Source organism: Oncorhynchus kisutch, linkage group LG28 (genome assembly GCF_002021735.2).
Source record: "Oncorhynchus kisutch isolate 150728-3 linkage group LG28, Okis_V2, whole genome shotgun sequence".
NCBI classification, from domain to species: Eukaryota; Metazoa; Chordata; class Actinopteri; order Salmoniformes; family Salmonidae; genus Oncorhynchus; species Oncorhynchus kisutch.
In genome coordinates this window covers 29,998,416-30,020,841 of record NC_034201.2, presented here as the reverse complement: position 1 = coordinate 30,020,841, position 22,426 = coordinate 29,998,416, and the positions used below count along the sequence as shown (strand labels likewise).

The following is a 22,426-nucleotide window of genomic DNA, read 5'->3' as shown; positions in this document are numbered from 1 at the left end:
CTTGTGAAGAGGCTGGAGGACACAGGTACAAAAGTAACTATATCCACAGTGAAACGAGTCCTATATCGACATAACCTGAAAGGCCGCTCAGCAAGGAAGAAGCCACTGCTCCAAAACTCCATAAAAATGCCAGTCTACGGTTTGCAACTGCACATGGGGACAAAGATCGTACTTTTTAGAGAAATGTCCTCTGGTCTGATGAAACAAAAATAGAACTGTTTGGCCATGATGACCATCATTATGTTTGGAGGAAAAAGGGGGAGGCTTGCAAGCCGAAGAACACCATCCCAACCGTGAAGCACAGGGGTGGCAGCAAACTCCAAGCAGGCTGTCATGCGCCTTTTATTTAGGAGTGGCTTCCATCTGGCCACTCTACCACAAATCAGGTTCTTGGTCACCTCCCTGATCAAGGCTCTTTCCCCCCTGATTGCTCAGTTTGGCCGGGCGGCCAGCTCTAGGAAGAGTCTTGTGGTTACAAACTTCTTCCATTTACGAACAATGGAGGCCACTGTGTGTGTGTAGATTGATGAGAATAAAAAAAAAATGTAATCCAATTTCAAATACGTCTGTAATGTAACAAAATATGGAAAAAGGGAAGGGGTCTGAATACTTTCCGAATGCACTGTATACAGTATGGGCTGCATGATGTGACTATAGGCTGAGATGATTTGAAAAAGTTGCAAAAAAATCTTGCGCTCTGTTCCTTGCCTCAGGCTGCGCATTCTGTTCTCTCATCAAGTGATCATATTTCCACCAATCAGACTATCCTCAATATAATCTGGTCTTTACTAATATGTAACATTTATTTTGATTTAGAATGGCCCATTATCAAATGGGTGTAACGGCCGTCGTCGGTGGAAGAAGGTGAGGACCAAGGTGCAGCGTTGTAAGGGTTCATGATTTTTAATATAATCAAAACTGAACACTAAACAAAATAACAACTAGGAAGAACGAACAAACGAAACAATCCTGTCTAGTGAATACACACAAAAACAGAAAATAAACACCCACGAAACACAGGTGAAAAAAGGCTACCTAAGTATGATTCTCAATCAGAGACAACTAAAGACACCTGCCTCTGATTGAGAACCATACCAGGCCAAACTCAAAAACCAACCTAGAAAAACAAACAGACTGCCCCACCCCAACTCACGCCCTGACCACACTAAAACAAAGACAAAACAAAGGAACTAAGGTCAGAACGTGGCAATGGGCAGGAAAAGGGTCAAGGGAAAAAGGCATGTCATCCGTATGTACTTTCTTTCTTTTGATTGTTTCTGGATTATATGTATATCGTTTTTAAATTATTATTATTGCAAGGTATTACTGCACTATTGGAGCTAGAAACACAAGCATTTTCCTGCACCTGCAATAACATCTGCAAATCTGTGTACGCAACCAATAAACTTGATCATAATTTGAATATTACACCCCATGAATCAACCACTGTTTGAGGAACATGCAGCCTCTCTCTGCGCGGCAGGTGATATTCCATCCAAACTCTGTATGCCATGGGCTCGCCAAACCTGTTCCTGCAGCTAACTGTGCTTAATTTGGGAAACCAAGTGAAATCTGTTCAGGAACATCGAAAGTAACATGTTGTCACAACTAAACATATTTAATTAAACTGTTGACAGCCCCTCTCTCAAGAAAGGAATGAAGAGGAGAGAGAAGAGAAGCGAATGAAACACACAGTGGTGAGATATTCTGTAGCTAACGGTAATATGACAGCCTATTCATTATGAAAATATAAAAGGGCCCTATTACTAGGCTATTCAAAATCAAGTACAAACTCACTATAATGATAGGCTAACTCTGTAAGCCGCCCTGCACAATCAATGAACCAACAGCATCACCTTAGGCTTATACATTCTCCCCCAGACTCAAGGAAATAAAGTTTGAAGCGTAGCACAAGGTAACAGTCCATCCAGTATGCCTAATAATACAGTCCACACTCAAAGGCTACTACTAGAATTTGTTACATTTTGGATTACATACCAGTTGTGTACCAAAGACATCTTAAATCTGTTGTTTTTTGTTTTTCTGCCATGCATTATATGCTGTAGGCTATTGAGCTATGTATTGTATAACAACACAATCATTATTTCACTTCTGTTTTGGGGGGAGCTTGGGCTCATATGGGCCTCTGCTTATTCCACTCAGTTTTAACCTGGTGTTGAACTTCTTTCTTCAAATTGATCATCACAGTGAGGTGAGTTTTAAAAGCATGATTTTGTTTTGATGATGAGTGTTTGATGTGATTTTTGATCGCATTTGCATTGATGTCAGAGTGGTTAGAGGGACAATAGAGTGCTTAGTACCAGGCCATTAGCAACGTTATTAGCAAGTTGGGTACTACCAACGCATGTCCAGAGTGTATAAGAGGATATTACGGTGACTCAACTGTCACATTGAATTTGACTGCGGTCATGACTCATGACTGCTGGTGTGGCGTAATACGGTCACCGCTACAGCCCTAGTCCAAAGGCAGAAAGATGGGCTATGGTCCCATGTAGCTCAGTTGGTAGAGCATGGCGCTTGCAATGCCAGGGTTGTGGGTTAGATTCCGACGGGGGAAAAGTATGAAAAAAGGAATGAAAATGTATGCACACTACTGTAAGTTGCTCTGCTCTGCTACTCAATGTACTGCAACAGAGTGTTGAGCTGCTTTGTCTTCAATGGATATTAGAATGCTTTAACATTACATACTGGCAGTTGTGTGATTACATATGAGTTGTTTGGCTATGGGTGTATTGACCAGATACTGTGTGTATGGAAGTGCAGATGTTTATCAAATCATTCCGAAATGTGTGGTCATGCTATGGTTGCTGCTAACGTAGGCCGTCATTGTAAATAATTATTTGTTTTTAACTGACTTGTCTAGTTAAATAAAGGTTAAAAAAACAACTTTTTTTTTTAAACATACAAATAGCCTCATAAGAAGAACATGCTATACAATATTGTCATGCCCACTAAGACTCCACAGCAAGCTATCGTGACTGATTAAAAGCAAAGGATGAGAGTAAATCTGAGTATTGCATGTTCGTCGGGTAAGCCTCAAAATGACAGGGACAAATGCTAAACTAATGCTGATGCTAAACTAATAAACTGATGCACGATCAGCATCAGCACGAAACATCAGGACTGTGTCAATGTTATTAGAGTGAATACGCAGAAATGCACAGTCACAAGAAAAAAATACTTTATTCCAAATCTTAGACAGACCTTTCTTAGCTGGAGAGTAGATCTAAGTCTAAGTCTGAGAGAGAGAGAGAGAGAGAGAGAGAGAGAAGTATTTACTTGTAACTTTTTATTGTTTATTTCACTTTTGTTTATCCATTTCACATCCATTTCATGTGTCCCATGCCAATAAAGCCCATTGAATTGAATTGAGAGAAAGTAACACAATGGCCTTAGTACGGGTACATAGTCTTGTTCAGACTTCAAATATCATTCTATACTGGAGAATGAAAAACTGCTGTGGCTGTGCGTTTTTCTCTTCTTCAAATTAGCGAGTGGATTGGTTTGACCTTGTCATCTGAAAAAAGAGACGGTACCAGCATCCATAGTGGATTCCATCTCCATGCCATCTCCCTCCACTATTTATTTCACAATGTCTATCCTGGTGGGCTTTTACCCGCTAAACAGATTGATCAACTTCTCTGGGGAAGTTAACTCAATCTGCACATCACCCAACTCCCACAAATCACTTAAGTACTCACTTGACAGACAAATAATTTGCCCGGGGCTAACATTGTTCAAGATTTAAAAGAGACACTAGCAATTTAGCGCAACTTCTCACAAACGGAACGAAGATCATATTAAACCTTTTCTTTGTGTTTTCTAGTAGTCAAAATATAATTCAATAATGGATAAACACTATTTTTACCACACAAATTCACCACATCAACTAAAATGTGGTCCATGGTGGCATTTGGCAATTCTATCTTGGTTTGACCTGGGAAAAAAGTTCCATTTCAAATCTTCATGACAACAGGCTCAACCCCCCTAAGACGTTAGAGGTCCAATGAATAATTGTCTTCTTCATTCAAGCACATGAGAAAGCCTTGAGGTCAACACTCACCAACATACAGAAGACTAATTGATACAGCTAGCTTGCTAAACATCCCCCCACACAACTAGCTAGCTTGCTAACCACCCGCCCACATACCTCCAAAGTACTCTCATGGCAGTTATGACACCAGGTAAAGTATGTGAGAAGACCCTGCTTTCATCTCCCTGCGGGGCAAACCTGAGAATAAAACACTGATGACATCTTAGCTTTGTCGGAGTCAGACATTTTGACACCGTGAAAAATCTCTTTAATTTCCACCTGAGGAACTTGAGATTTAATCAGGTATGGGCTGCCTATCAGAACATAGCACCTCAAATCCTTATCACACTGTGAGTCTAAAAAGAGAAGATTAATCCATGCACTGGCTTACCATTTGAAATCACAGCTAAGTCAACCCCCTGCTTTAACTCAGCCCCGCTTCCCCGCAACTCTCTCAAATAAAACTTCTGACTTCAAGTCTCCACGGCTGGAAGACGCCATTCACATTGTAATTCCAGTACAGTGGCTACTATAGAAGTGACCGCCATATGAGAGTTTAAAGGGGGTTATCAACCAGAGGTATTAGGACAAGAGGAGAGGCATGAGGGGAAAGAGAAAGAGAACCACCAACATTCTTATTCCTCCCTCATCTGCAATTCTTTTTACCAGACTGCCCTCCCCTCCCTCTACACTGAAGTTTGTTGTTTTACAGCAGACCTCCTCCACCTCCTCCTCTTCTCTTTCACCAAAGCCTGGGAATTTATTTGCAAATGGGCAATCCTTTCCCTATGTTAAATTGGGAGAGGGAAGGGGGCGGAGAGTGGGTGCTTTCTCTCCAACCGCCTACTCTTTGACCCGGGGTACAATAAAAAGTGGTCTTCAAAATTGAGCTTTTGTTGGTTGTGAGTGACTAAATAAGCCAGGGTCAACTCTGGAATGGAAATTGCTCTGGTGTTTCCTTCTCCCTTCTCGCTCTTGGGGCTAGAGGGTTTCATGACCGGAGGCTCTCTCTCTGTCTTTGAGAGGGGACTTAAGGCGTCTGCATGCTTCCCATCCGAAACAGTTCGAAACAGTTTTTGCATATTATTATGAACACATTTTGTGACGTTATGTTTGTTTTGGTCTTCAGCAAGGGTTGTTCATGCACACATTTTTTCTCGAGGCAAGCTGAAGTCGTTAGCCGAAGTCGGTAGCTGAAGTATACATCCCCTTTCTTGGTCATTGGTCAACAGTAGTGTTTCTTCAATGAAGTGTTTGTTTTCATTCAACGATAGACAACTCAGTTTTCATGCCAAAATTTGCGCTTGAGAAATACTGCACCAAAGATGTAAAATTGTGTGACTAAGATCTCTTCAGCAAAAAAATGAACAATTAACTGACATATTTCTTGAGTTATCTTAGGTTACTTCTGACTATTTTGAGGAAGTGTACGCCTTGATTCGGTCTTATGTAGCAAAATTTGAAAAAGTGTTTTTTACATTGGATAAAAGCAGAGACACAAAATGATATATCATACACTGCATTTGAGGAACACATTTTGAGAAAATGGACCCATTCGTTCACACCCTCTTAAGCTTTAGCCCCACCCATCTCTTTAAGGGTTGATCTGAGCGTTCTGTCCTAACAGCAGTCAAGCACCAAAACTAACTGGCCAATGTTGGATTGCTTGCTATCTACTTCCAGACACAAATGAGAGAACAGATCACTGACCATTTTACTCACCTTAGCAGAACTGGTTAGGCTGTTTTTATGTTTTCCAGCGCGTCGGTGACTGCAACTGTGCTGCTGGCAACAATTTACAGGGCAAATTTACTAGCTACGTCTATCAACAGCTGTCCCAGTGACATTCTATTGAAATGGTTACTTGCATAGTGGAGTCTTTCGTCAAGACATAGGTAAACAATGAACCATAACCTGCATGAATCTGCAGGTAGCTAACCAACCAGGTACAATATTAGCTAGCTAACATTAGGCTTTAGCTAGCAAAGCAAATGGCCCTGAGATACGAATAATAAGATCATACACGTAACGTTAGCTAGTGAGCTAACAGTACACTTAGAAACGTGTAATATCTGAAAATGTAGTTGATGATGTCTATAAGCTACAATATGCATGAAAGTGCATCCTTGTAGGTGTGTGGGCTAATATAGTCAAAATGTTGCTTTGGGGAAAATTGTGCCATTTGGCCAGGGGCAAGTTGAGCCAATGGCCCAACATACCCCATACAAATATGAATTACATATTGTAAATTTTATACATAATATGCATAGTATTTTAGAAATTTGTCATGCATATGAACTCAAGATAGTGCATTTTTATTGTTACAGAGCAGACATCATTCCCTGTGTATACAAACGTAAAACAAAACAGGGGTCTCGCCCCCCTTGAAGTTCTTGAATGAGCAGCCAAAGAAGTGAAAGTAGGGAAGAAGTCCATTTGAGCAGAAGCAAGGGAAGACAAAATAAACTGAATGACACCGAATAGGTACATTGACAAAAAAGAAAAACGAACATGTATGTGTGAAAGAGAAGCTATAATAGAATAGCAGAGGCACACAAGGTCTTATCTGATGACATGGAGTCTATTCTTGCTGAACCTGCTAAACATATCAGAAATCTTGCAGACCAGTTTCATGGGCTTAACACTAGAACTGCTAAAGCAGTCATTTTGACCGCTCATCAATGGAGAAAAAAAACTCTGCCAATTTTTAAGTCATGGCTCCCTCCGTCCTTGACATTTCGTAAATAAGTCTATACAACACACCATCGTAGTTAGAATCTTAATATCACGAACTGGAGTTATAACCAGTTTTAGGAGGACATGTCATTTTTTGAATGGTGTTCCCTGTTGCTCCTCCTCCTCCTGAAGTAGAGCTCTGCTCCATCTCCCAACAGTTGAAAGTGCAGTGCCCAGCTGATAATCACCCTGATGATTGCCTCTAAACTGAACCTAAACTATACCGAATTTTACACATATTACAATAGATCAAATAAATTAAGTAAAATATGATGGGGAGAAAGGGGGTGAATGGGTGAGTTGATGAGCAGAACAATGCATTATTATATATTCACCAACTGTGAATGAAGAATTGATCTGTTCTAATTATAATCTCAAAATGTTCTGTACCCTACATCAGTCCGTAATTGTACATGCTGAATGACTTTCAATACCTGGGAAAACATCTACATCGGATAGCATGTGAGCAAGTATCAGAGAATGTGGTGATGAGGCTTGTGGAACCTTATGATGCCAAGGAGAGAAATTTCACCATGGACAATATCTTCACTGTCATTGGCCGGCACCATGAACAAAGTGAGAGGCGAGCTCCCTCTGCACAAAATAAGGCACGTGAATGGCCGTTGTGCAACAGTGCTGAAGAACGACAAGACAACAGGAACACAATAAAGAAAAAAACGGAAGCTATTACATACTACAACAAAGCAAAAGTACGTCAAAGTGTGTCAAGCAAGTGAAAGTTAAAGGTTTGTGTCAACTGTTAGGATAAGAGATAACAGCTATAATGCCATTATTGCTTTTGTAAAGATTTTCACAATTTATCAAGGCCACTTGGCACTTATAATTATGTTTAGGCTACTGATGTTTTCTTGGTGACTGCAACAGTGCTGCTGGCAACAATTTATGCATTTTCCCATATTCAACGGGTGTTAAGTGTTCAAAATGTGTCTGTTTTTCTGCGCTTTGGCACACTCTGAAATCGGAGTAGATAGCCAGGGTGCATTTACTAGCTACGTCTATCAACAGTTGTCACAGTGACATTCTATTGAAATGGTTACTTGCATAGTGGAGTCTTTTGTTAAGACACAGGTAAACAATGAACCATAACCTGCATGAATCTGCAGGTAGCTAACTAACCAGGTTCAATATTAGCTAGCTAACATTAGGCTATAGCTAGCAAAGCAAATGGCTCTGAGATACGAATAATAAGATCATACACGTAATGTTAGCTAGTGAGCTAACAGTACACTTGAAATGAAAACAACTTTGTCAAAATTAGAAATGTGTAATATCTGAAAATGTAGCTAGCAAGACTAGTTTACCGTATACATAATTGGACCTCACATCTTGCTGACAGTGCATATTGGTGGTTGGGGTATTTCATTTATTTTGTCATTATAAAAATAAGCTGTTACCATGTTCTAACATATGCTTTCTATTTCAAAGTTGTAACAAATGCACTCCATGGATGAAATTGATTGAACACTTGAACTTATATATATTTTGTTTTGTTTTTGTTTTTACATATAGCCTACAGTAACATAAACTAAGGCAAATACTATTGTGTTATTTGAACAACATAAAAAATCCTATTCTAAACATGACCAAATTATCATTTTTGCGCTAGCAAATATTACATGTATTAATTACATTGTTAGAATGTTGCAGTAAGAATGACTGCTCACTAGCTTGAAGGGGGGTCCCTCGAGGCTCAGCGGTTCTAGTATTAAGGAGAAAACACATTGCACCTCATGACGGTCTACCGTTCATCTGCTGTTCGTTCACAGAGACATGTAGAATCGGTTTGCACTTGGTTTGCAAATGACCTGCACTCTGTTCAGAGGTGCTAAGTACTCTGGGCCGGCAAACACTTTAGAAGCCTCAAATGCAGAGAGCTTGCCTACGAATTGGAGTGGGTAAGTGATATTGAACAGCAAGAATCTGAATGTAGGCATACATTTAAGATGTACAATATACCACAACCCCATCCATAAATTAAACTCATCATCCTTTTTCTAGGGCTTTATTGGTTCAAGTTATTCAAGAAACAGCAACATCTATCATGTTGGACACCAGAGGCCACATCCTTGGCAAGGGTCACTGCCTAAAATCCAAAAATGTTATTGTGATTGTGTTGAATTGTGTTTGTGAAAAAAACACAAGTCAGTACAGAAATTAGTAGAAGTGGAACATGTTACCCCAAGGGGGCTCAACTTACCCTATCCTTATTCTCAACTTACCCCATACCTGGGGTAAGTTGTGACCCCATTGTTTTCCGTAATGTTTACATGAATTCTGATTATATCCTGAAATATACATAGACAGCTTTGTTAGAAATAATACTATATTTTCCTTGAAGTAGTGATGCTGAATGTAAAAAAAAATGGGTCAACATGCCCCACTCTCCCCTACTAACACTGTCAATTGTACATGAGAGAGGGAAAGGAGGAGGAGGATGGGGAGAATAGAGAGTGGAATCATAAGCGAGATATTGATGCTTCATGTGCTGAGTTTTCCAGGGGTTGTCACTTTGCATGAAGGCTACGGCGATGCACAAGCCACCCTCAAGTCTTACGTCTGCTTAACTCTTTCTACATTTGATCCCACTGAAAACTAATTCAGAGAGATGGTAACAAGTATTTTCTTATTTCTTTATAATCATTAACCAAACAACAGCGACATCTGGAAAACAACTTTGCAACTGATCACGTTTCACAAAGAGCTGTCTGTTTCAGACTACAGGCAGTAATTTTACATAGCGTAGAGGCAGGGGTGTAAAAGGCAGATCACTAATAAATTGTCAGTGAGTGCAACAGCGGAGCCCCTGCTTAGCTGTATCATATCACTGGGGCGTGTGAGACTGTATCCCAGAGTGAGTTCCTGGTTTGGGGGTTCCACTGAGACCAGCCCACCACCACAGCTGGGGGAGATAGCAGCAGTTTACACACAGTGGCACAGTCTCAGCATTCTTCTGGATTAGAGACCCCACCGGAACTGAAGACACAGACATACACGTGTGCACACACAAACTGCCCCTAACTCATATCCTGTCTGACCCACAGACCCCAACATATCACCACAGAAGAGGAAAGGGGCCCAAAGTGAACTTGGTGAATATTATCAAGGCATATGATGAATGGTGTAGTAGGGGGGATATCAAATGTCTGGCTGCAGAGCCTGTTCCTGCTATCCGCAGCAGATTAAGTCAGGCTAACATCCCTATGCTCAGTCAGAGGCCTAGCCTCTCTTTGTGCATTTGGTGCTTAATGCCTACCTGAACAACAACATAATAAAGGTAACAAGGCAAAGTATGCAACATAGCTAGTTTTAAACTCACTCTGCAAAATTCACATTCCAGATGTACTCTTTAGAGTTTCTTATAAACTGGCAATACTGCTTTACAAAACGAAGGCAATACAAGGCACTAGGGATGTGTCCTAGAGTGATAAGGGATGGACACAAAAGGAAATGGAGCAAACAACCAGCGGAGGAATTCTATGTGGAGAAAGATCTTCCCTTCTAGTCTGTACCTACTTCTCACTACCTCTCCCATATTGACATTCCTATTTGAGACGACAGGAATATTCAGTGGAAATCTGACAGGAACTTATCCTAATGACAGATGCCAAAGTCAAGGAATCGATGACAGCAGCTGACAAATTATCCCCTACACTGACAGGAAACCAGTCACTGTGAGAAACAGAGGACGGTAAATTATGAATCATCAAACGATTGCCTGAGCCTTTCGAAGTGCTCAAGTCTGCAATGTCTGGCACCTGAGAAATACCAAATGGTCTCCCTGACAATTTGTAGAATTCTGCCAGCTGCTTCGGGTGACAATTAGACTTCGGGAGGGCGCACACTTTTACTACGCATATCATTTTGGTTGTTGACAGTCAATTTGAAAATTTAGCTGCACTTTTGTGGAACCACTACCTGAGCTGCTTCAAAGCTGCGTGACAGGCAGACAAGTCCGTCAATGAATAGACACTTTTTCGCAAGTAAATTGTCTCATCTAATGAAAACCAAATCTCTGTTGTTAGACTTCAGAGGATGGCTAAGGGGGAAGAGAGAAACAGAAGCTTGATAACTTCACTCCATCTCCAATCCTCTTTACCATATGCCATATATGCATTGTTTATTTGTAACATTTTCATCTGACCTTCACCAGAATTCTGAGCAATTATAACTGTCCACTGAATACTATGCTGTTAATGGAAATGGAACTAAGATAAAGCTACTACCAGTACAACATACAGACTACTGTTGTTGGCAAGTAAGACTAGCTAGGAGTCTATTCCCTAATAGTAGTAGTAGTAGTAGTAATAGAGTGACAGGAGATAGAAAGTATGAGTTTAGTTAAATGAAAAAGTCAACAGTGGAGGTGAGGAAGTGTGTCTGTGCTCAAAGTCATTAGACTGAGATCTCCTGATGGGAGTGTACACATGGCAGTGGGCCAATGCTGTTTGAAGTGCCATTCAGAGGGGTCTAAGTTGGCAACTAGTTTACTTAGCGGGGAACTATCCAAATACAGCACCATATAAGAAGACCATGATTAGGTTGTATTTATTTGCACCAAAGAAAACAAATGTAAGACAAAACAGAACAGATAAAAACATTTTTTTTAAACAGTCTGCAGGTGAGGTGGAAACCCAAAAGGGCTTATATTTATTTATTTATTTTTCACAATTTATTTAATAATATCTAGGGGCAGTATTGTCATTTTTGGGAAAAAACTTTCCCGTTTTAAACGGGATATTTTGTCAGGAAAAGATGCTTGAATATGCATATAATTGACAGCTTTCGATAGAAAACACTCTAACGTTTCCAAAACTGTAAAGATATTGTCTGTGAGTATAACAGAAGTGATGTTGCAAGCGAAAGCCTGAGAAAAATCCAATCCGGAAGTGCCCCAGGTTTTGAAAGCGCTGCGTTCCAATGACTCCCTATATGGCTGTGAATGGACCATCAACGAGCTTACGCTTTCTACGTATTCACCAAGGTGTCTACAGCACTGTGACGTCGTTTTATGCATTTCTGTTGAAGAATAGCCGTATGGGGGCACATTGCGTAAGTGGTCACATGGTGGCTCCGAAAGAGATTCTCACGTAAAGTACAGAGGTACCCATTACTCCAATCGGTCCTAGAGAAAAAAGGAATTGTCCCGACAGATATATTATTCGATAGATATTAGAAAAACACCTTGAGGATGGATTCTAAACAACGTTTGCCACGTTTCTGTCGATATTATGGAGTTAATTTGGCGTTGTGGTGACCGCAATTTCCGGGCGATTTCTCAGCCAAAGCATATTTTGAAAATCTGAGATGACAGGGTGATGAACAAAAGGCTAAGCTGTGTTCCAATATATTTAACTTGTGATTTTTATGAATAGGAATATTGTCTAGGAAGATTTATGTCCGTTGCGTTATGCTAATTAGTGTCAGATGATGATAAAGGTCCCGGCTAGCAAGCTACTTACTTTCCACCATAATTTGAAAATAAATTCATAAAAAATCCTACAATGTGATTTTCTGGATTTTTTTTCTCTCATTTTGTCTGTCATAGTTGAAGTGTACCTATGATGAAAATTATAGGCCTCTCTCATCTTTTTAAGTGGGAGAACTTGCACAATTGGTGGCTGACTAAATACTTTTTTGCCCCACTGTACATGGGACATGACAAGACGAAGGACAAAGACGTCTGACTGCTACGCCATCTTGGAATAATAATATGAAAACCATGACACGAAAACCAATATACAAATATACTGTACGTTTTTAAAAAGTTTGTTCAAACTACTTTTGTAATACAACTTTAGGTATTTTTAAACGTTAATAATCGATCAAATTGTAGACTGGTCTTTCTGTGCCAATACAGGAATGAAAACAAACCAGCGCCACTTTTCACGTCTTGCGCAACTCACAAAATGTACCCAGTTCCTAGTTGGCCTACTTCTTCATTGCACAAAGGAATAACCTCAACCAAATTCCAAAGACTGGTGACATCCGGTGGAAGCGGTAGGAACTGAAAACAGGTCCCTAAGAAATATCCCTTGGCAATGACAAGTCAGGGAACAGAGAGAGGCAAAAAAAAAATCTGAATAGTTAGTCCTCTGGGTTTTGCCTGCTACATAAGTTCTGTTATACTCACAGACATGATTCAAACAGTTTTTAGAAACTTCAGAGTGTTTTCAATCCAAATCTATGAATAATATGCATATCTTATATTCTTGGCATGAGTAGCAGGAAGTTGAAATTGGGCACGCTATTTATCCAAAAGTGAAAATTCTGCCCCCTAGCCCCAAGAGGTTTTAAATATTCCCCTGAACAGTTGAGCCAGTCACATATTTGTTTATAAATAGCACAACCGGAGAAAGCGGGAGCAGGTGAGTCCAGCTGTGTATATTGAAAGTCAACCGTGCTTTTTTCCTTCAATAGAGTGATCAGAGACGTGCAAATACAGTTGAAGTTGGAAGTTTAAATACACCTTAGTCAAATACATTTAAACTCAGTTTTTCACAATTCCTGACATTTAATCACAGTAAAAATGCCCTTTCTTAGGTTAGTTAGGATCACCACTTTATGTTAACAATGTGAAATGTCCAAAGAGAGAAAGATTTATTTCAGCTTTTATTTCTTTCATCACATTCCCAGTGGGTCAGAAGTTTACATACACTCAATTAGTATTTGGCAGCATTGCCTTTAAATTGTTTAACTTGGGTCAAATGTTTTGGGTAGGCTTCCACAAGCTTCCCACAATAAGTTGAGTGAATTTTGACCCATTCCTCCTGGCAGAGCTGGTGTAACTGAGTCAGGTTTGTAGGCCTCCTTGCTCACACATTCTTTTTCAGTTCTGCCCACAAATGTTCTATAGGATTGAGGTCATGGCTTTGTGATGGCCACTCCAATACCTTGACTTTGTGGTCCTTAAGCTATTTTAAGCACAACGTTGGAAGTATGCTTGGGGTCATTGTCCATTTGGAAGACCCATTTGTGACCAAGCTTTAACTTCCTGACTTGAGATGTTGCTTCAATATATCCATGCTTTACAGTTGGGTTGGTGTTCTTTGGCTTGCAAGCCTCCCCCTTTTCCTCCAAACATAACGATGGTCATTACTGCCAAACAGTTATATTTTTGTTTCATCAGACCAGAGGACATTTCTCAAAAAAGTATGATCTTTATCCCCATGTGCAGTTGCAAACGGTAGTCTGGCATTTTTATGGCGATTTTGGAGCAGTGGCTTCTTCCTTGCTGAGCGGCCTTTAAGGTTATGTTGATATAGGACTCATTTTACTATGGATATAGATACTTTTGTACCAGTTTCCTCCAGCATCTTCACAAGGTCCTTTGCTGTTGTTCTGGGATTGATTTGCACTTTTCGCACCAAGTACATTCATCTCTAGGAGACAGAATGTGTCTCCTTCCTGAGTGGTTTGACGACTGTGTGGTCCCATGGTGTTTAAACTTGCGTACTATTGTTTGTACAGATGAACGTGGTACCTTCAGGCGTTTGGAAATTGGTCCCAAGGATGAACCAGAATTGTGGAGGTCTACAATATTTCTCTTGATTTTCCCATGATGTCAAGCAGAGGCACTGAGTTAATCAATTAGCCTGTCAGAAGCTTCTAAAGCCATTACATAATTTTCAGGAATTTTCCAAGTTGTTTAAAGGCACAGTCAACTTAGTGTATGTACACTTCTGACCCACTGGAGTTGTGATACAATGAATTATAAGTGAAATAATCTGTCTGTAAACAATTGTTGGAAAAATTACTTGGGTCATGCAGAAAGTAGATGTCCTAACTGACTTGCCAAAACTATAGTTTGTTAACAAGAAATTTGTGGAGTGATTGAAAAACGAGTTTCAATGACTCCAACCTAAGTGTATGCAAACTTCCGACTTCAACTGTAGCTAGCAGCCTCTATGGAAATTTGCTCATACTTGCGCTACTTTTGTTAGCATTCTGATAATAGACGCCCAATGGTCTTTTTTGTGTTTTCTGGCGCCCTTGTGTACTAAGCAGGTAATACTGTAAATTCCAGGGTGAGACGGACGGTATGACGATATGAAAATCTGAATGCCGAAAACATGTGTTTTTATATGTGTGTGTGCGCATGTTGTGTGTGAGTGTAAGAGTTAGGTTACATGGAGGAGACTACTGGGTTGTTTGGTTCATCAGGCCCTAGTCTATGCTTGAAGTTATTGAGGGATGATCATGTTTTGGCAATGTGAAGGTAGGAATTCCAGAGTATAGATCCTCTGTATCTGATAGACAATTGACTATGTGAGGTGTGGCAGTGGGGAGATTAGGAATAACAAAGGTCCAATGATTGAACCCTGTGGAACTCCACAGGATATCTTAGTAGATGGTAGATGCACCTGTAGATGCAGGACCATTTGCGTATACAAATTGTTCTCAATCATAAACGTAATTACGTAGCCATTTATATGTATAATCATAATAATAATGCAATTTAGCAAGTAATATTTAATGATCAACAATGTTGAACACTTTGGATAAATCGAGAAAGGTCTATTTACAAGTTGTAAAAGAGCCATATCAGTGCAGTTTTTTTACAAACACCAGTTTCTCAAAAACATGGTAGTACAGATATTAGTCAATCATTTGTAAAAGATCTTGGATCCCCAGATGTATAGTGGGGTTAACTTTAGCATTTTTTTTTTCTTGAGGAACGATATCAGTTTGCATTGATTTGGTGAAGATATTCTGTACTTTAATTGAGGAAGACATTGAATTCACCAAAGAGGTACCAGTCTCATCATGACCTGCCTCTTTAAATGATAATTACCTCCATCACCTCCATCACAATAGGTGGATCAAACTAAAGCAGAGAAGGGAAATGTCCCTTAACGTGATCACAGGGATTTCCATATATTCTTCTGATTTTCTTTGTCAGAGTGGAACCCACATTCACAAACAAAGTTATTCAATTCACGAGATAACATCAGGATGATACCGGGCTGAAGTGGTGCACAACACCACCCCACACACACAAACACATAAGACTGATAAATAGCTAACTGAATGGCTACACGGACTATCTGAGTTCACCCTTGTATTTTATTTTTGCACTTTCTCTTTGCACACTCAGAAGGCTCTACACACTTATGCATGCTGACACTCCAGCACACACATAACATGCACACACATTTATACTGACTCTACACACAGTCACATACAATCATCATTCCCGCTACTGGTACGCTGTTTATCATATATCCTGATGCCTAGTCACCTTATCCCGAAACATATCTACCTCTATCACTCCAGTATCCCTGCACATTGTAAATATGGTATAGGAAATGGCTTCTTACTTCTCGTGTTCTTCTTATTTCTATTTCTTGTGTGTTTTTGTTCTACCTTATGTTATTGTTAGTACTACATTGATATTGATTACCACATTGTTGGGTTTGGAGCTTGCAAGAAAGGCATTTCACTGTACTTGTGCACGTGACATTAAAACTTGAAACACACCAAGAGTATTGATTGAATTTGAAAACACGCAACGCCACATAAAATTGGCATACATACACTCATGGACAAACACATACAAAGCAAACACACAGTGCATTCAGACACATCTACACCAAACACCAAACACCAAACTACCCTTGACATGCTGCCTCTCTGTGTGACTTCCTGACAGACAGACAGGGGGACCTTGTGAGGTCTGGGCAGGGCAATGGGGGTGAACAGGATGCCTGAGAGGAGCAGGATAGCTCCTCTGCTATGTTCCAGTGCCCACGCTGTCTTCATCAACACAGCGCCGCGCAGCCACACATGTCACTCCCCCTGTGTCTCACATATGCTCGCACACACACACACACACACACACACACACACACACACACACACACACACACACACACACACACACACACACACACACACACACACACACACACTTTCTTATAAAAGGGCATTTTCAAAACACTTGGTGTTACATGCTGTAGCCAGTGCATTAAGGATGTGATGTGCCCCATGCCAAGGGGCAACAAGGGCACAGAGAAGTCAACTCCTATGGGTAAAAATTGCATTGGTTATGGGCATATGGTATAGGTTAGGGGTTATAGGTGTAGGTATAATGTTTCAAAATTCCAGTAAAATTCCCTGGTTTTCCAGAAATAGATGAATGTGTATTCACAAACACATAACAGAAGGATCGCAGATATTGCTTTAATGTTGGATTAACACAGCAATAGCAGGGAAAACATCCTATTTACTTTGCCATTTCATGCAAAGAAAACTATTAATTTGCAGTTCAATCACTTCAACCGGTATCTATGAAATTGAAAACACTTTGAGAGCCTCCGCAGACAAAAGGTGGAGGGGTGAGACTTCCAGAGTTTGAAATGTCTTCTTCCTCAGCCCACATCACGCTGTTCTGCATATAACTAACTACACAGTCCTCAAGTAGCAGAAGTTTAACGGAATATGCAGAAAATGTTGTTGACAGCTTGTGTTGACAGTGACAGGATAAAAATACATTATATTAATTATATTCCTATGCCGACAAAAACAGGACATAGAAATACAATGCATAGAATATATTTTATGGTAAAACTGAAAAAAATACAGAGAAACACAAAGCCGTAACAGTCATACATTGTCACCTTCGCTCTCTTTTCTTTCTCTCTTTCTCTGTCCCTTTTAGTGCGTGACCAGCGCTAGGGGTCAGCATCCACACAATGTTTTATCAACGTCCATACAACCACTGGACTACTGGAACTAATGCCACTGGCCATTAAGCCGTCTGCGACTTGGGGCCCCGGCCCAGGGGCCCGTCAGATTTATGCCACGCTGGTATTGTTGAGGGCCCTGTGGACTTTTTCACTTCGGACAGCCACGCTGGAACTCTTCAAAGTCTGGAGAGAGGTGTTGTCAGCAGTCACTGTTAAAGAAATTGTCCCCTGTGGTTTGGTTTGTTTCTTTTGATGACCAGATGAACTGGATACCTCAGCCCTATCTGGCAGTGGCAAACAGGTTAGGGTGCCTCTTTTTAGCCCTCGGAATAAGAATGTGTCTGACCTTCAAATTACTTTGTGCCTCTTGATGGGTATTTTAGCGCTTATGATAACGGACTTTGGCTGATGACAAATAGCAGAGACATGAGGAATATCATGATCGTCTTTAATAGTGAGTGATTTAGATTTTGAACATGTCTTCATGCTTGGTTAGCTGAGTCACGCTATGGGTGATGGATCAACTCTACGGCTCATGCCAACGCTTCCCAAGTTATCGACAGTTTGTTTGATCTGCATGATAACAGACGAAGATAGGAGCGATGAGGGGGACTGCTAGTGTGTCAAATCAAATCACATTGTATGTCACATGCGCAAAATACAAAAGGTGTAAGTAGACTTACTACTAGTAAGTAGGCTTACTTGCAAGCCCTTAACCAACAACGCAGTTCTCAGAAAAATAAAAGTTAAGAAAATATTTACTAAATAAACTAAAGTAAAAAAAGAAAGAAAGTAACACAATAAAATAACAATAAGGAGGTTATATGCAGGGGGTCCCGGTACCAAGGCAATGTGTTGGGCTACAGATTAGTCAAGGTAATTGAGGTAATATGTACAGTACATGTAGGTAGGGATAAAGTGACTATGAATAGATAATTAACAGTGAGTAGCAGCAGTGTAAAAAAAAGCAGGGTCATTGCAAATAATCCAGGTAGCCATTTGATGAACTGTTCAGCAGTCTAATGGCTTCGGGGTAGAAGCTGTAAAGGAGCCTTTTGGACTTGAAGCTCCGATACCACTTGCCGTGCGGGATCAGAGAGAACAGTCTATGACTAGGGTGGCTGGAGACAATTTTTGGGGCCTTCCTCTGACACTGCCTGGTATAGACGTCCTGGATGGAAGGAAGCTTGGCCCCAGTGATGACCTGGGCCGTACCCACTACCTTCTTGCACTTCCCTGTGTGTGTGTGTGTGTGTGTGTGTGTGTGTGTGTGTGTGTGTGTGTGTGTGTGTGTGTGTGTGTGTGTGTGTGTGTGTGTGTGTGTGTGTGTGTGTGTGTGTGTGTGTGTGTGTGTGTGTTATCTGAGAGGCAACAGAGAGCAAGGGCACCATTCACCGCAAAAATCTATTGGGGCACAAAATATGTGAGGATGGCTGGGGGGGTGGTCCTAGTTGGAGAATGTTGCATTTTTCCTACAGCCTTAATCATTATACTTATTTCTATGTAAGAAAAAAAAGTGTATTTGTCTGCATATCTAAGCATACATCTTGAGCTGTCTGTTTACTCCTGACTTGGGTAAAAGATTGAAAGGAATGTGAGTTTTATTCAGTACATTTAGTCATGTCTTGCTTTTCTAAAGTCTACCAACCTTGCCAGCAGGCATGCCAGCTAAGATGCCAGCTAGTTATGAGGTTGGGAGATTGAGAGCCTATCTGGGCTAGCTAAAGCCAACTTCATGAAATTGCTAGGTGGCTAGTACTATTACAGAGAAACAACAAAAGCAAAAATAAAATATAATATTAATAATCTGAGGGGCACATGCCCTGCCCTAACGTTCTCCCTCTGTCTTCTCTCTGCCTGTTTGTCTGTCTGTCTCTCTGGTGTCTCTCGCTGTCTGTACATCTTTTTAGATCTTATCAAAGTGAGGATTTTAGATCAGAACCGAGATGATTAAGGTGTCTGGTGTCCTCACTTGGGGAAGCAGCTCTCTGTCTACTGTATGTTTTATGGGCTGGTGGCAGTCAGACGTCTTAGACAGTGTTTACAACAGACAAACAGGAAAAGCCTGGTCTATGGTAGCCTAGTGAGGGATCCCTGATACCCATCAAACGTCTCCATTATTCACGTCACCGTTTAGGAAATGACTCACTGAGTAATGGTGATGACATAGAGATGCATAGCTTAGCTAGTGGTTTCTATTCTAGCTGCACGCACTCTAGACCAATAACAGAAGCCATTCTCCACCCAGGCCTGTTCTGGGATGTGTGTACTGTAATTACGTCAAAGGTTTCATCCTGGCTTTTTGGCCTCATTAAAGGCCTGTTTGGGGACAGTCATGAGAAAACTGACAGCTGTTCTGAGGCCATTTTCCAGTGACTTTAAAAGGAGCTGAGCAAACACATGGCCCTCTCCCATTCGGTCATTCAGGAGACTGAAAACAGGGTTGACAAACTAGCAACTGGGTTGATTGAACGTCACCTTACTGACAAACCGAAGCCAGACCTTGAAACTCAACCCTGGCCCCCATTTAAGGCTCTTATCAGGTGTGAAAAAGTAATGGGCGATAGCAGGATGGACCTTCACCGCAGAGCAGACACATAGGATAAAAATTATATTTGGACTTAAGAGAGGAAAATCTGGTGGAAAATGACATTGATTCGATTTGAGGTTATGGGAACATTGAATTAGGAAGATTTGACAAAGCTGTGAACGAGTGTGCATTCAATGTAGCCTTGTGGCCGCATTGGAGCATCTAGAGTCATTGAAGGAGTGCTTTCGCAGATGTTGTCACGGTCTGGGTTCATAGCCTATGTTTACAGCCTCGTAAAAGCCAGCTCAGCAGTATAGGGCAGGGTCCCAGACACCATGCTGTCGGAAAATGACAAAATCCCAGTAATTCCTGTTAAATTGGCACCAGCATACGACCGGGAATCCTCCCTGTGGCCATAGGACATGCAATGGGGATAGCGAGTTATGGTAACTTAGTTGAATTAATCAACAGGCTGAGTTCCCTTGAGAACAATCCACCTTCTGTTACAAAACTCAGTGAAACTTCAAATAAGAAATTATATTGTGATTGGGACATACTGTTACTATCTCTATTACTTACAACTGCAACATTCAGCTGTTCGAATTCTGGCCCTATCTCCTCTCATTAGTTATTCAAGAATATAGATATTGAAGACACAGTCACAACAGAGGTCAACATGTTGCCAAGGTCCCCATGCCATCCATTTTTCCTCTCTTAAACTCGTTTGCATAATTTAAGTGGTGTCGAACCCAGTGGCATCACTGAATAGTTATTTCTGTGATTGGTCAAGCTTTGTCAAGGTGGCCTCAAAGACCTAAACATTTCTCCCCTCACGGATATCTTTTCCTCATTTTAAAAGGTACACTGATATATTTTCCTCATTTATAGGTACAGCCAGTAGTCTGCGTTTAGCTGAGAAACGGATGCGCATCAAAGGGCATTGTTTATAATGTCGTAATCAACTTTCTCAATTGTCAATGTTTTGAGCAAAATACACAAATTTGTCATATTATCTTCTTATTCAAGATCACTCCATAATATGCTTTTACTTGGCCTATACCGAGAGGAGTTTAAGTGAATGCGCGTCTGTCACAGAAGGCTTGCGCGCAAAAATAAACCCCACATTTAATTTAATTGGTTAATGGGACCGAGAGTGTCACCAAAAACAAATGCATCACAATGGATAACAAATTTATAGTCAAACACATTGAGCATAAAATATAAGAAATAGTAGAATTGTATCATGCATTGAACTTACCAAAAACCAAACCAATAAGCACAATAAAAACCAATAGGGTATCCAACGTGAGGCGAAACTCCATTACCCTCTGGTGTATGATAAAGTTGTCTTCAAAGGTATCCCCCCAAAAATCTAAATTATCCAAATGTGGGTATGGTCGGTCAAGTCTACAGAAGTGGCATCCGACAACTTTGGAAAGTCAGCCCCACATTTTCGGACAATTTCCACCACCTAACCACTCGCAGCATTACAACTGATTAAAAAAGCCTACATAAGACATTCTGAAGAATTGGTTCCTTTCGGCTTCTACTTATATCATGTATTCCTCTGATAATGTCCTGCAACAGGCGCGGAAGGATGGCAAAATTACGCGTCTGGATATGGTCGGCCCTAGAATATGCGCTATTTTCTTAGTTCTCTGCCACTGTCACCGTATTGTTGATGAGAATTTTTCGTAACTCCGTCCCTCTGTATTGAGAGTCAACTTCCTCATCAAAAAGGTATTCTTCTGATAGATTATGTGCAGCTTAATTCTTGATAGAGACTTTCATCCTTTCTCTGTGTCTCCCATTTCCTCCTCACTCTTGAATGAACAGAAGTCCTGTTATCTGCAAAAACGCTCTCGTGGCTAAAGCCCACCCCCTAGCTCCTGTGTATAGCAGTCGAAACAGTGAACACTTAAAGAGACAGTGAATAAATATATTTTCTATAACTTTTTTTAGAACTGACCAAAATTGCACACAATGTTGCGCATTTCGAGACTGTAGGTATAATTACGCCAATGCCTTTACTTCAATCTACATTTATATAAAAAATACATGTTTCAATAAATAGACCAAATAGTTGTATAAGAAAATTCAGTGTATACAAATCAATCAGGTATGGGAAATAAAAACCTTTAAACTTTTCCATGACCCAACCAGACTTGAAAGCAAGTCCAGGAAGCTGTATATCTGTTCTATGTGCACTATTTCTATGCTTCCCGTTCTACATTTTACTTTCTTTTACTTTCAGTTTTGTATACCAGCTTCAAACAGCTAAAAATACAGTGGTTTAGATGGTGCAATGATTCTCTACACAATGACTGCTTGTTTTGTCACATAAACTGAAATTAGGTGAACTATTAAAATTTTAGCAACCAAGAAATGTGATTTCTGCAT

The 22,426-nt window shown here is 40.5% G+C and overlaps 1 protein-coding gene across 2 annotated transcripts in view; it reads right to left on the bottom strand.

Annotated features, from left to right (window-relative positions):
• The window catches only part of LOC109872916 (roundabout homolog 2), a 115,502-nt gene extending 93,646 nt beyond the window's left edge, over nucleotides 1–21,856 (bottom strand). The window contains exon 1 of one of the 2 annotated variants that reach the window (XM_031808088.1): nucleotides 21,285–21,856. In XM_031808088.1, the coding sequence (XP_031663948.1) occupies nucleotides 21,285–21,348 (64 nt within the window). In that variant the 5' untranslated portion in view covers nucleotides 21,349–21,856. The remainder of the gene's footprint in view (nucleotides 1–21,284) is intronic. The other variant, XM_031808087.1, reaches the window with a different exon arrangement.
• Nucleotides 21,857–22,426: the final 570 nt, after the last annotated feature.